General features: G+C 36.9%; 1 protein-coding gene across 3 annotated transcripts in view; it reads right to left on the reverse strand.

Moving 5' to 3' along the window:
• Positions 1-15996, reverse strand: part of LOC139477706 (RNA cytidine acetyltransferase-like) — a 258360-nt gene that overhangs the window by 161742 nt on the left and 80622 nt on the right. For 2 of the 3 annotated variants that reach the window (XM_071260088.1, XM_071260089.1), the window contains exon 4: positions 11514-11685. The exons of the other annotated variant lie outside the window; for it this stretch is intronic. In XM_071260088.1, coding sequence (XP_071116189.1) covers positions 11514-11685 — 172 coding nt within the window. The remainder of the gene's footprint in view (positions 1-11513; positions 11686-15996) is intronic. 3 annotated transcript variants of the gene reach the window in all.

Consider the following 15996-nt stretch of genomic DNA (forward strand, 5'->3'; position numbering starts at 1 on the left):
TTCCAAATTATCTTTATCTATGTTACTGAGTTCAGCACGTAGGCCGAAGAGCCTTAGTAGTCTTCGCAGAAAGTTTTTCTCGTGAGTAGTCTACAAAACCTAATTCATTACGAACAATGTTGATGCCATGTTTACTGGCTATCGTAGACAAGGCTAGGGGCTTACGAGAATGAGAATTCATAAGATCAATATCCGGAGAGGCACTCAGTCGCAATATTCCTTTACTATCTATCGTAAACTTTGAATAGTCACAACCTATTGGGCTTTCTTTTAAGGCAATTACGGTTGATTGTAAAAGTTCATTGTTAAGATTCATAAAGCTGGTTTCATAAGAACCTTCTTCGATTGTACTAGTATCAGTTAAGTTATCTAGATTAAAATCATCCATTTTTATATTAAACATAAGGTTACACAATGTCTTCGCAATACGGATGCAAGTTAAACCCACAACGTAGACTTCGAGATCCATTAGGGGTCAAAGCAATTCGTCAGTCTGTAACTGTAACCATTAACCCAAGTACCATTGATCAGAATCAAACGCTTCTGGTTCGCTTTCCTAATCTCGGTGCACACGATGTGTTATTCCCGGGAACTGCATGACTATCATTTACAATTAGTTTAAATTCCCCCGAAGCTAGCAGAGAGCTTGTTCAGAACATGGTCAAACGATTGTTAAGAAAATCGCGATTAAAATTAGCGGTAATGAAGTTTTGAGTATTGACGACAGCGATGTATATTTCTGTTACATGGATCTCTGGAGAACGGCTAAAGAACGGGAAAACTTACAATACCAAGGTATTTGTAATCAGAAAATATTGAGACTGCGTGTAGGTGCTGATAGTGGCGATAATACCGTCGTAGGAGATAAGGCTGTTGCTGATGTATTAGGTAACCGATTCTATATTCCGCTAGACTTTGAATTACTAGATAGTCACATACCCTTTCTATCAAGCATCCCTAGACTTTTAATGACTACAGCAGAGTAATCAAAGCTACTGAAGATCCTAGTAGCTATTCAATTGAAAATATCTCACTGGAGTATATGATAACAGATCCTGAATTAGCCAGACAAATTCGTAACCAGTATACTGGAAGTTTAGCCATTTAGTACAATCGCGTGCTTCGACACTGAAGGATCACCAGGAACAAAAGAGATATGACGTGGAATATCAATATAGACGTCCCAGCGAGATCATTGAAGGGTATTTTAATGTTGTTCGAGGAACCCTCTGATGCATTTGCAAGAGATACCTAGAAGTTCTACAACCCCAAGATTACAAAAGTAGAATTGACTATTGAGGGCATGCCTAATCAACTATATAGTCAAGGCTTGCGAGCATATCAACAGTGGGATGAGATTAAAAATCTCCCTTCTATAAAACAAAGCCCAGAAGTAAACGAGGTCGTGAAAGATCTGTCTCTTGTGGATGTGTCGATGGCTGAATTCCTAACCACAAAGTATGAGCTATGGCTCGACATGTGAACCACGGACAATGACCAACTACTACTGGGCGGAGAATAGAAAATGCCAGCGAGGGTATTACTATGCAGATAACGAAGCTGATAAATTAAACATATATTTGTATGTGATTATGGATGTGCAACTTAATATACAGAATGGACGATTCAGGCGATCAATCAATAATCTGTTTCCTAAAGAACTGCACTGAGCTATCATCTGCGGGCAAACGGGCTGCGGAAAAACAGTTTATATTCTAGATTTTTTACAAAGTCATTATTGGGATGTTTTCATCCATATTATTATTCTGTGCCCGACTATAAGCGTTAATAAAACATACCTACTGAGAGATTGGGTAATGAATGATCCCGAGGTGCACAAAGTTGATCCGGGCGATCATTTACAAGACTGTTTACGAGTATGTCACGAAAAATACAAAGGAGAATAAACCCTTTTCATAATAGACGACTGCAGTGTGAGTAAAGAACTCACCAAAAAGAAAGATATGCTTTCATATTTAGCATTCTCCTTTCAGCATATGGAGCATAGCGTTTGGGTACTTACTCAAAAATACAACTCTGTCCTGAAAGATCTCAGAAAGCAGACCAAATGGGTAGCCCCCTTTCATCGCAAAGACCAAGATTCATTTGAGGAATGTCTACGCGAAAATGATGTTATTTATACCAAGCTCATACGAGATAAAGTCAGAAAACTGTTAGCTTCAATGAAGCATTGTAAACTCGTATTAAAAACCGATCAACCAGCTGCTTATGCAATTGCTTAGGCGTCATTTTTGTTTTATTTGTTGGTTTACGCTCTTTCAAAGTCCAAATGTTAAAAAAAAATAATAAATGAAAATTACCCTTTTTTTTTATCACCGCCGATCTTTTCGACAAAAAGTTCAAACAAAAAAAGATTTCTTTTCCTCGTCGAGCGTAAAGCAAAGGGAAGTCACTCTGATATTTCTTGCTGGGATCCTTCTCTAATACCATCAAAGCTTGTCAACGCAAAGCGCAGTGGTGACCAGTTTAACTATTTCAACACTGTTGGCCGTTCAAAGCCACAAGTCACACCGCACGGAAAACCGTCCAAGCCACATCAAAATAGTTTATAATTATCTTAACCTACTTGTCATATCATTCATTTAGTAAATCTATCACATTTCACAATGTCTGAAATACGTATTCCATTTGATTTTATCATTTTTTTATCTATAGATTAAAAATATATTCACTTGACACTATTTCCCGCAATGTTATTGAAAATAAAAAATTCTGGGACACACTTCGACAACGGGTCATCACGGGCTGAAACGTCTTTATTTACAAAGTAATAAAATCATCAAAAATGTATCTACAAAAGTTGCCAAACTGACATCTTAGTTATTATTTCAAACTTTTCTTGCGATCGCATATCGTAAGTCAAATGACATCTCGGCTTTCGTTGCCTGGATTTCTCGGCTCGGACACGATGTCTTAATGCCAAAATATATGCATGAGAAATCTTTGTCACAGCTCGTAACCTAGCTCTATGCATCCATAAAGTTCCATATTTTTAATATAGATCGCGATTTCATGCTAAAACGTTCAGAATAACATAATTTAACCCAAACCTTTCGCCAAAGTCTGAAAATTATCATTGCTGTAATTTGATTAGCTGCCTTAGGTCACGTGCTTAAATTTGACCAATCATGAACCTTGTAGCAGATTTTGTCGGTGAAACGATATATGTTTTTTTTAATGTATACTGACATGGCAGGACATATGTGTTATTCATACCAAGCTTTGAAAACCGACCACTATCATCGGGAAATGGGTGATGACAGATATTATTTGTAATTCTTTTTAAAATAATGTTCCAACAACGTAAACAAATGAAAATTAAAAAGAAATAGGTAAGTGGATTTTATGAATTCTTATATTTGCCGAAAAAATTGTTAGATTTGCGCTAAATTTGGACGTTATGAATGTTTTAGCTTACATTATTATTTATTTAAAACGATATTCATGAATTATTTAAATAATGAAATACACATAACTTTCATATTTATAAACAATAGGATTAATTAGACCTTTCAAATAGTGTATGGCCAAACATGTAGTAGCAAAGATGTTAATTCCAGCAGATAATTCCTTGATAAATGTTGGTTTCATCTATCACACAACAGTCTCTGGGAACTTGGTGTCACAGCAGTAATCTTCTGGTTGGCTGGTGTTGAAAGAGTTAAACGTTGCCCAAGCTGCCAAAATAGCAGTGTCTTTCATGCAATTCCACCCATGACATGAATATTATTATGTTGCCATCCTTGCACAAGCTGAGTGCCTGGGATATAATAAAATGTTCTTGAAAAATTGAGTTATTTTACTTTTATTACGCTAGGATATTTTTTTTCATACCTACCTAACTTTTTAGCACAAAATTCAGGTAAAAAAAAATGTGAGAGGCTTTTTTTTGCTTTTTTTTTTAATTGGCCTGCCTCACTTTTGAAATGAGTTTGAAATCCGTAAACCGTAAAAAAAAGTGTCGCCTTAGCAAAAATATAGCAGAAATAGCAACTGTTAAGCAAAAATATAGCAAATATAGCAACTGTTAAGCAAAAATATAGCAAATATAGCAACTGTTAAGCAAAAATATAGCAAATATAGTAACTACTAAGCAAAAATATAGCAAAATTTAGCAAATATAGCAAAAATATGATAAATTGAACATTAGCTGTTATTATGTAATAATGTGGTTTGAAATCCTCATTCTTTCACAACAGTTTATTATTTCAGGCTGCATTGGATATGCCATATTTTATTATGTTAAACTTAAATATTTCCTCAGGTATTACATTATGGAATGTGACGAACTTTTTGAACAAATGCTCAAAGAACCTGATCAACATGCAGAAGTAGTTACAGATAAATCTTTAGATAAACATAGAGAAAGAGTCGCTGCTTTGGTAGCCAGTGGAAAATGTTCCCAATATTTGGGGGAAAATTATACCACTTAAAAAATTGATAACATGACCGACGAAGAAATTAACTGTATGTACGCGTTACGAGTCGGAGCTACCATGACTAAAACAATAGGGTCAGCTATGTTACAACTATACACAGTCGTAGCTAGTACGTTTCTCCCTATCCCGGCAGAACATTGCATGTGTTTATGTGAATCTCTCGAGAAATAGCGTGTTCGATGAATGGGTCTAAGCGCATTAAGCTGTGAGTTTTATCATAGACACGGAATGTTCTTAGCGCTTTAATAACGGCTAGGTATTGTCAGTTTAAACATAAGTGCCCACTTACTAATAATGGAGACTCAAATGACACCACAGATTGTGGAAACACAATCACAACAAGTGAATGAGGAAATAACTCCGATTGCACAATCACAAGAAGTGAATGAGAAAATATCAGCAATTGTGAAATCACAAGCCAGAGTGACAAAGAATCCTTTGAAAATCGCAGCTGCCAGGAAGGGTGGGCTAGCGAGCAAGGCTAGAAAACTAATGCATAATTCAAATACTGAACATAGTCGTCCGATTAAAACTTGGGCTCCCTATGCACTAGGAACTGATGTTGCTATAGTGGTGGTATGGTTGTTTTGTAAGACCGGAGAAAAGAAAACGTCACCCCCGATTACACAACAAGTTCAAGTAGAGGTAAGCCCCCATATAATGTTATAAAAGCATGACTACTCCAGTTACAGACGGTAAAATGTTAGTAAATGCAACATATCATTCAGCGGTGGTCAGCGGCTTGGCCATTGGCTATGCCCGGATGGCTAAAATGATTACTAAAGCCACACCACCCGAGCTAGATTTTAATGATTATGATATTTGTATGATGTTTCTTGATATTGGATTGGCAATGGCTACAAAAGATATGCTAATCAAACAAGGGCTTATCCCTGAAGACATAATGGAGTAATTAAACATTAGAATATGGCAACAATTGCGATGATGGTTGGTGGAGCTATTGTTAATGCTCTAGCTTTTTCGGGCAGTAATTATTTATTTTCTACTATCAGGGAATCAAAGCTAAAGAAGTTGAAGAGGAGTGTAAACGACATAATAAAACATTAGAATAACTCGAAGCAGCCCAGTCACAATGGACCAGAAATAGAATATTAAGATTAGATTTTATTAATGAAGAATTGCGTAAGCAAGGAAATTCAATTCAAACATTTAAGGATGTTGAATCTGCCATGCAAGAATACTTCCTTGTTTATGGAAAGAAACTTGACCAACAATAAGTCAGTTTTATACACCGTCAGAGGCTCATAAAGACCGCGAGATAGTATTTATAATGTTTGGGTTATCAGTCATTGCTATTTTTAGCTACACAATGACTATGCATAAACCATGATCTATGTCAGGCCGAGTCTTATCAGCTATGTCACCCTGACTGCTAATCTATAAATAGCGCTGACTGGCTGTTCCGCTGTTAGTAACCCTGACGGCTTATCTATAACAGAGCTCCAGATAAGCTGAATATCTGCGAAAAATACGCAACAAACATTACAGATAAGCAACAAAAAAAACTGGTGCATATCATCAAAATATTGCGAAGTAACCCTGCATATTCGATTAGCAAATCAGCAACTTTTTTTGAAATTATAACCGGGCATTCCGTCAACCTTGCCAAACTCCATGATGACAGTTACATCATGAGCATTTGCCATCACGCTTTCTTGTGGAAGTAATGCGGGATTTTTGAGTCCTATAAAGCTCTCGAAACCACATGACACCAGTTTGCCAGGACTTGATGAATAGTGTTTTTAAATATTTAACTTAAATACCCACATGTGTAAAAACTAGTGGGTAACAGAAATTTGAATACCCAGATAGAATTACTGATACACAAGGATATTAAAATGCATGGGTACACAACACCAAAAGCTTATCTGGAGCTCTGTATAAATAGCGATGACTACTCAGCTATAAATTGCGATGACTGGCTGACTGCTTATGTTAGGCTGGGCTTGACTCGGCTGATGACATGCATTAAACAAATGATACTAGAAGTGTATATTTATCACAATGGCGAGAGGCACATCAAGATGTAAATTCATACGCATGGGCCAATTACAAATTTGTGGAAAGAGCTTTATGGCTGTAGTTTTGTGAAATCCATTCCATTGCAATTAGAAAAGGGCATATTGATTATTCGTGTTCTGTATGTGGGATTGGGGTCAAAGGTAGTTACGGTTTATGTAAGAGTCACGGTGCTGACAAGAAACGGTTTCAAATTATTTATGAGAGGAAAAAGGCTTACCGAAATGAGATAAATAGATTGGGTAGAATTCAAACCAATTAGACATTAGTTCACATGTATTTATATATCACAATGACTTATGTTGTCAGAGAGCTGAAAGCTTTGGCAGCAACGTGGTCTACGTGGATATTCTAGAATGAGAAAAGCTGAATTGATTGATTTACTCAGTTTGGAATACAACAAACCCCAGACTGTTAGAGAACTCAAAGCTCAAGCAAAAAACAGTGGGCTGAGAGGTTATTCTCGAATGAGAAAAGCTGAATTGATCGCTTTACTAGATAATAATCAATCCGATGATGTTGATAAAAATAATCAACCAGTTGACGAGTTAAAACTTCTACCCACAGCCGGCGTTGGTAAATATCTAAGAGGTTGGAAGATGGATATTAATTCCAACATGGATGTTAATGATGTTAAGCCCATCGTATCGAGCAAAATTAACGAGGAGTTAGATGATTTAAATAGTATAAAATACCAGCTGACGGTTAAAATGTCATTGAGTAAAAGTAACGCAGACGATAGCGCTGAATATACCGAACCATATTTCCGAAGCAATCAAGAAGTTATAACCGAATCTGAGTCTATAAGCTCATCATTTGATACATCAATTCAGAGGATACAAGAAACTTTAGAACGCTGGACTAATAGAGGTTTGGGTTGGGGTGTGGATATATTCAATAGTTTATATTTAGATATAGCAAATTATATGCCTTTCAAAGTTGGTTCTTATATAGATTTACCCCCCTATTATAAGAAAAAAAAGAGACATAATTAATGTAAAAAATAAAGGCGATGACTGTTTCAGAATGATGATAAGATCTGCATTGTTCTGCATAGACAAACATCCAGCTAGGCCTTCTAGCTATCCCCAAAACGATGGACTAAACCTTGATGGTATAGACGAACCTACACCAATCTCACAAATTGATCAGGCGGAAAAGCAAAATAATTTAGCTATAAATGTTTTCGGACATTCTTGTTGTACACAGGATAAGCTCCACTCCGGAACATATTCCCAGAATCAATTCATTTCTGATCGAAAAAGAGGGTAAATATCATTATACATGGATAAAGAGTTTAAGCAGACTATTATGCGATCAAACAAAACATGCAGGAAAGAAATATTTCTGTGAAAGATACCTGCATGGAAACAGCAAACAAGATCTATTAGAAGCGCATAAAGAAGACTGCAGAGGTGTTGGACAGAATGCTATCAGGATTGATATGCCTAAAGAGGGGAAAAATATATTAAAATTTGAACATTATTGTAATCAAATGCCAGTACTGTACGTAATTTACGCCTACTTCGAAGATACAGTCCGAAGCAATCAAGTTAGTTTTACGTACAAAACTCAAGAACATATTCCTTGTGGGTTTGGATATATAGTTGTAAGGTATGATGGGAAAACAAACCCGCCCCTGATTTACAGAGGTCCCGATGCAGCGGGAAAGTTCCTACAAAACCTACAAAATGAAGAGAGAATAATCAGGGAACATTTATTGTGTAAGAAACTCATGTGTATGACCAGGGATGATTGGAGGGCCTATAGGAGGTCAACGAGTTGTCATGTTTGTAATAAACCCCTGAATGGGAATTCCGTAAGAGATCATTGCCACGTCACGGGTAATTATCGGGAAGCCACCCATAACGAGTGTAACTTGAAACTAAAAATGTATTCTCAAGCAATACCCATCCCCGTTGTGTTTCACAACCTTAGAGGATATGATTCACATCTCATCATGCAAGCTATCTCAAAGACAGACGGCGGGTTAACGTGTATTCCTAATAATATGGAAAAATACATATCATTCTCGTTGACTAAAACTATACATTATAGGGACAAGGATGGGAAAGCCAGAATAAAGCAAAGTAATGGGCTTAGATTCATAGATTCCGTACAGTTTCTGTTATCTTCCCTGGACAATTTAGCTAATGCAAACAATCCCGATGACTTTGAAATAACAAATCAATATACTGATCGATGTCATCATTTGTTGTTGAGAAAAGGTGTATATGCTTATGAATATATAGATGATTGGTCTAGATTCGATGAAACTAAATTACCACCCCTTGAATCATTCTATAGTAACTTAACAGAATCTAAAATAACCGATGTCGATTATGAACACGTTCTGACGGTCTGGGATAAATTAGGTTGTAAGAATTTAGATGATCATCACGATCTGTACTTAAAAACCGATGTACTGTTACTTGCCGATATATTCGAGATATTTAGAAAGATATGTTTAAAACAATACGGTTTGGACCCGGCATGGTACTATTCCAGTCCACGACTCTCGTGGGATGCATTGTTGAAGAAGACCGGTGTAGGACTAAAACTACTCACCAATTACGATATGCACTTGTTTATTGAGAAAGGATTAAGATGTGGTATATCGATGGCGGCTAAAAGGTATTCTAAGGCTAATAATAAATTATCGGAAGGATATGATCCGAGTAAACCCAACACGCACATATTATATCTCGTCGCCAACAATTTGTATGGATGGGCTATGTCTCAACCTTTACCCACTGGTGGTTTTGAGTGGGTTGATGTGAATGATATGGAAGTGAATGATATCCCATCAGATTCCGATAAAGGGTACATACTAGAAGTTGACTTGGAATATCCAAATTCGTTACATAAAGATCATAACAGTTATCAGCTAGCTCCGGAGAGATTAATGGTTAATAAAGATTGGATGTCGGAATATCAACACTCCTTGATGGGTAACAGTAGCTTAGCTAACGTAGAAAAACTCGTACCAAATTTGATGGATAAGACAAAATATATAGTTCACTACAGAAATCTCCAGTTATATCTATCGTTAGGTATGAAACTAAAGAAAATACACAGCATTCCAAAGTTTGATCAAAGCCCTTGGATGGAGTCCTACATAAGGCTGAACACAGATTTAAGAAATATAGCTACCAACAATTTAAAAAAGAACCTATATAAGCTCATGAATAACTCAGTATTTGGTAAAACTATGGAGAATCTAAGGAAGCGTGTTGATGTTAAATTAGTCAGGTCTAATGAGGAAGAAAGACTCAGGAAACTTATAGCCAGTCCGGCTTTTAACAGAAGCAAGATATTTGATAACGACTTAGCCGCGTTGCATATGCAGAAGAGTAATATAAAATTCAACAGACCGGTGTACTTTGGTATGAGTATTCTTGACTTGTCAAAACACTTAATGTATGACTTTTATTGCAACGAACTTAAGAAGCAGTACGGCGATAGATGCGAGGTGTTATATACCGACACAGATTCTTTGTTGATGGAAATACAAACCGAGGATGTATATAATGATATGGGAGAAAAAATAGATTTTACGACACGAGTGATTACCCTTAAGATAATCCACTGCACAGCGTATTCAATAAAAAGGTGTTAGGTGAGATGAAGGATGAATTTGCTGGGACTCTTTTTGTGGAGTATGTCGGATTAAGACCTAAGATGTATTCTATAAAAAAGTCTGATAATGGGGAGATAAGAAAAGCTAAGGGTGTTAAGAAGCATGTTGTAAAAAAGCATATCAAACACGAACAGTATAAAGAAGCATTATTCAACGGTAGAACGTTCAAACACGAGATGAACTTTTTAAGAAGTTACAATCACAGGATATATGGATTAAGAATGAACAAGACATCATCATCATTATTAGATACAAAGAGATGGATTGATAAGGATGGTGTAACTACCTTCGCTTATGGTTATGGTGGTTATACTTTAATACTATGAGCAACTCTTCTCGTACAAATGCCCTGCACTGTCCATCTTTAAGATAATAAAGAATAGGCTCTCCTTCTTTCATAACAAATCGACTTATATTATATATCTTAAGGGACCAAATTGAAATATGCTTACTCTATCCTGAAGTTTTTGTTTTTTGCCTCTCCTCGGTGCTGAAGATTCGTAAGTCACAGATTTCATTTTAATCGCATCGGATGGTTTCTTCCCGATTAATCTTGTTACTTCATTATTCAGCGCTGATACAACAGCTGATAATCGTGTGATCCATTGGGTTGATCCTAATCGTTCCAATTTTATTTCAATCCCATACTGATAGCCAAACAAACGTTCCGTTAATGTCCTGTTAAATCTTTCAACGATAGCTTGACTACGGTGGGCCTCTTTTTCACCACGCCTGATTTCGACATCGCGCTTTGTTAACAGTTTAGTTACTGATCCCATAAACTCGCGACCGGGATCTACTTGAAATAACTTGGGCCATTTTATTGTTCCGTGTTTATATATGCGACACAGTGCATTAGCTACTTCTGTTGAATCTTTCAAGGTTAATGGCTCAGCCTCCTTGTAGCAACTAGCCACATCCACTACGGTTAAAGCATATTTATACGCTTTGCGTCTAACCTTATCGTGGGGAAGAAACAAGAGGTCAGCCTGATGAACTTCATTCGTTGTAAAAATATCAAACTTCTTCCTCGGTATATAACGTGGTGCAGTGAGTATATTTGCCACATCGCTTGTTTCGCTAACCAATCCTTGGCCACATCTTTAGAAACCTTAGACGCAGTGGCTAATTTTTGTATTGCTCCTATACCTTTCCAATATCCTCGTGGGCTATGGTAAATTTTATTCATTATTGATTATTATTGTTTCTTTTAATACAACTCATGACGATCGTTGAACCGCATCAGCGTTTTTGCATAAAAAATTCCATCTGTAGTAGCAGTATAGGTATATAAATCTGGCTCCAGTGGAAGTGGTCCAGAATCACCACTACCTATACTACTACTGAGGAAGGAAAAGGAACCAAAATATTACCTGCAGTATGCACATGCCATATGTGTTGCCTAGGATTTTATGTGTCTCATTATAGTAACAATAACGGATGTTGGTTGCTGCAATGAACAACTCAAATGGATCATCTTCTTTCACATCTAACTTGCCAGACTTTATTTTCTTCTGCAGTTGACGCATTCTCTTCTTGCGATGACTGAAACAAACATACTATATATGGGCAAAATATGCATGTCAATTAGAATCAACAAGATCAACCATTATAACATTATCTCTCCAAATGACTCTTTGCTTATTACACTAACCAGGTTGACATTCATGGAGGTTCATTCACATGGTACCCCTTTGGATCAAGAGAATAATTAACAAGCTCAGCTTATCTTTCACGAGGGAACTAAAGTCACATGATGTCTGCTGTCTAACAATCTCTTCAAATCATTGCATCGAGTCACCTCAAGAGGACATAAATTTGGATAAATTTCATGATTCAAGCAAAAATATGATAACTTCACTGGAAATAACTATTTGCCGACATTATCACTTGTGATATCATCATCAAATGTTTTAAAACCATACATGAGACATTCACTTCTCGATTTTATGACGTCACTACTGGTTTTTAAGTTGTCATTTCCATTTCTGATGACGTCACTTCCAGTATTAGTGTCATCGTCATTTCCGGATATGTCGTCCTTTCACATTTTGTCGACGTCACTTCCAGTCATGAAATCACATCCGATGACGTACAAAATGGTACATCAACACCACATCTTATAATGTACTGTATATAACTGTGTACAAGGCGAGTTATTTGCACCTTGAATTAGGCTTTCAAAGGGGGGTCATCTTATACACAGAGTTGAAGAGTTTTGGTGTTTTTTTCCCCCAACACAAAGACATTACTGTGAGCACGTAACACCAGAAATACCATGTCAACAAATCTGTACTGAAGTAAAACTAAACATGTAATTACACTGTCTGGGTATAAAAAGAGTTCATTTTATTTCTGGACTTGTGTTTATAATCTATTTTATTAATTTTATTCAAAATTTCATTCAATATTGTAAATATTCATTTCGGCGAAATCGTATGTGAAGTGATTGGAAGATCACACAACTCACCGTTATTTACAGCAACCAGAGTCATACTACCGCTATTGACGCCTTGAAACAAACTTTAGTGGATAGAGAATGGATATATTTAGAGGATTCATCACGAGTGTTTTTTAATATGGGAAATATCAACCGAGTCTTAGTAAAATACCGATTAACGGGACGAGGTTGACATTTCCCATATTGAAAAACACTCGTGATGAATTCTATTTATCATTTTCACATTTTTGCTTCCCTTTTAAGGAATAATTGCATTAACATTAACATCAGCAACTGTCAAAATCTTACGTATAGATCGTGCGTAGTGATACATGTTTTCCATAGCCATGTAAACCAAAATAAACCTCTTAACTCCTTTATGGCATATTCCTTCGCTGAGAAAAAAAGTTCAGACTTTTGAAGAATAATTAAAATTTTAATAACGATAACAACGATAACAACGATTCTGTGTAATCTGATAATATCTCTGGTGTAATTTCACTTATAATATATAGTTTCAAATCAAACCGCTCTCTCACTTGGAGAATGTCTCGCGGATGAGAGGTCAGAGTAGATGCATTAGTCGGTGTCACTTTCGATGACAATCCAGCGTCTTTTGACTGGGACCGGGCTTGGGGGTTTAATGAGATTAATCGTTTTGTTTCCACCAGTAATGTTGCCAGCAAACACTTATTATTTGAGACCGCTGACTGTGTTGTCTAATGTCGATTTGGACATTACGCGAGGGGCCGCTCTGCATGATGGGAGTTTCATCAGCAAGCTGGGATGTCACAGTGTGGGATGGAGTGTTTCGTGAAATGATGTTGGATATTTGCTTGTGCTGGTCAGGATTAATGTGGCAGTAATTGTTCACAGAATGGATGTTTTTGTGGCCAGTTATCTGAATTATTTGATTTGGCGGAACATTATTGTCATTCAACTTTTGCACAAGGATGTTTGGAGACTGGCGGCATCGCACATGTTTTTCATGAGAGAGGAAAGTTTGTTTTTCCCCAATACGATAGCGGATAAACCACTGATCGCCAGGTTTAGGCATACCTAAAGTGTGCGTGCCGATGTAAAAGGGATCGTCATCTCGACGCTTGGAGGCATACAACTTATACACCTGCACAGGGCACCGAGAGGGATCAGCAACATAAGCCCACATGTTGGGCCTAATGTCGCGACAATCACGAGGATTCTCACCGGACCTATTCTTTTCTTGTCTCATTGACAGTTCAAGATATTCGTGATCGTCTCCATCAACATGCAATGTGATGTCCCCCCAACATATGTTGTTGTGATCATTGACACCTCTTAACCCGAAATGGATTGTGTTGTAGAGCCATAGACAGTATATCATGCTCATTCTGATTCCAATGGATCCGGACTGCCACAGGGACTCGATCTCTTCATCACCAATCGGGTCGGCTCTCCTTTGTAAGTTGCCATGCCCTTCTTTCTTTAGTTCAATTTTTCTCCCATTTAATACTTCCCGTGATCGTGAAAATTCTAAAGATGACGTGAGTGAATAGCCATACCCCCTTCGTTTTAGTAATCTCTCGATGCTGCTCTGAAAACCCGTGAGGCTGTTTGGTTCATAATTTTCCCCATTTGTTTTTTTAACACTAATGAAAAACTTGCAGAGAAGTGTGTCTAGTTCGTTTGGGGAGATTTCGTGCATTTGGCAAAATTCTTTTTGGACATTTAGAAAGTTATCGAACAGTTTCAAATCGTACAAAGTTTTCTTGGCTGTACTTTAAGTTTTGATTGTCTAGGATCACACCATCGATCATGCAGTCCTCAACAGCCACAAATCTTCCTTGGGCATCTTTCGGCTTTGTGTTTGTCGTCTGCTTCGCCGTGCTCGACGATGGTGTTTTCGATGATGAAACTTTGGCCACAGGGAAGTTTTGATAATCTGCCTTCATCACAGTCAAATTCAAATTTGATACCATCAACCTGTAACCTGTAATATCCATTTGTCAACATGGATATCACTGTAGCACTTCCCCTTTGATCTATTAAAACATTGTCTCCAACATCAAAGGTATCCATGTTGTTTATAAACACCTACCTACGTGCACCGGTGAAAAAAGTCCCACTTCCAGTTATCTAATTTGCATACTTATGTCATTGGGGTATGACATACATGTTTTTATGTCATAAGCTTGTGTCATGGATAAATGCTTTAGTTAAATGATAAATATATATATCCATCTGAAAGTCATATTTGTTCGTTATCATGAGCCAAGCGACTTGACGGTGATTGGTCAAACTGTTCCATACAAAAAAATATCTGGCAATAGCAATCAACTGTACCAAAGTGTTACACTTATGGTTATTAATATATTCTAAATATATATATAGTAAAATACTACTCAAATAACATGATATTGGAATAAATTATTCCTGATAAAATAAAAGGTGTCAGATACAATTCTGATCTTTGTATCAAAATTCTTTACAGTTATATTATTGGGTAATTTTTAACCGAATCACCAGTAGTTTCCAAGAAACGTGCACAGCTGATTGTTGCTTCCCGCTTGGTATTATAAAAATGCACTGGGTTATCTTAATCTCTGCATATAAAACAATGCCTGTCAGAAAGGGGAAATACAATTTAATGGCAAACGACGGTATACTAATCCGCCAGGTGGCGCGTCAGAATTTCCACCCGGAAGTGTTGCTAATGTAGACACGTCGCACTACAGCGGTTTAACAGTTGAGAAGCTGAAGACAGAGTTGCAATGCCGTGGAGCAACTACACGCAGTAAGAAGATCGATTTGATTGAAAGGTATGTAATTGTACAAGAGACTTGCCAATTATGTGTCAGTTTGCTTTGAATCTATGAACAGTCTTTGTTTCGTTCCACTACGACTCGAGAATACCGCGGGAAATCCGAACTGAATAAAAATTGTTGTTATCAATAAACAAAACGTCAGGGGTGTGCAAATTTCATTTTATTGAATGAAAACCTATGCATGTTGGTGAAACCTTAAATAAAGCATGCGTAAATATCTTTTACCCATTATGCTATGTCAGTCGTCTACAGAGGATGAACTGGGGCTATAATCACTACATGTATGCAAAAGAAGAGACCATATACCGGCATATGGTCTCTGGTAAAGCCAGTGGTGAATGCATTGACTCAATGCATCAGACTTAAATATATCAAAATAAATAGTACCATATATATATTAACCTTTTGATATTTTAATTAATATCTCGAGTAAAAAAAATGAGAAGAAATCTTTAGTTAGGATTTCCTAGCACAGCTAAGGTATCACAAGTACCATATGAGACTCCATGGGTAAAGTTTTTTTTACAATCTACAGTCCTGGCAAAATAACCCTCATTCAAGTTATTTTGGGCATTGTCTAATGTTCTTGTTTCTGGGGTTTGACATGACCTG

Source organism: Haliotis cracherodii, unplaced genomic scaffold (assembly GCF_022045235.1).
Source record: "Haliotis cracherodii isolate W230 unplaced genomic scaffold, xgHalCrac1.p SCAF_34, whole genome shotgun sequence".
NCBI lineage: Eukaryota > Metazoa > Mollusca > Gastropoda > Lepetellida > Haliotidae > Haliotis > Haliotis cracherodii.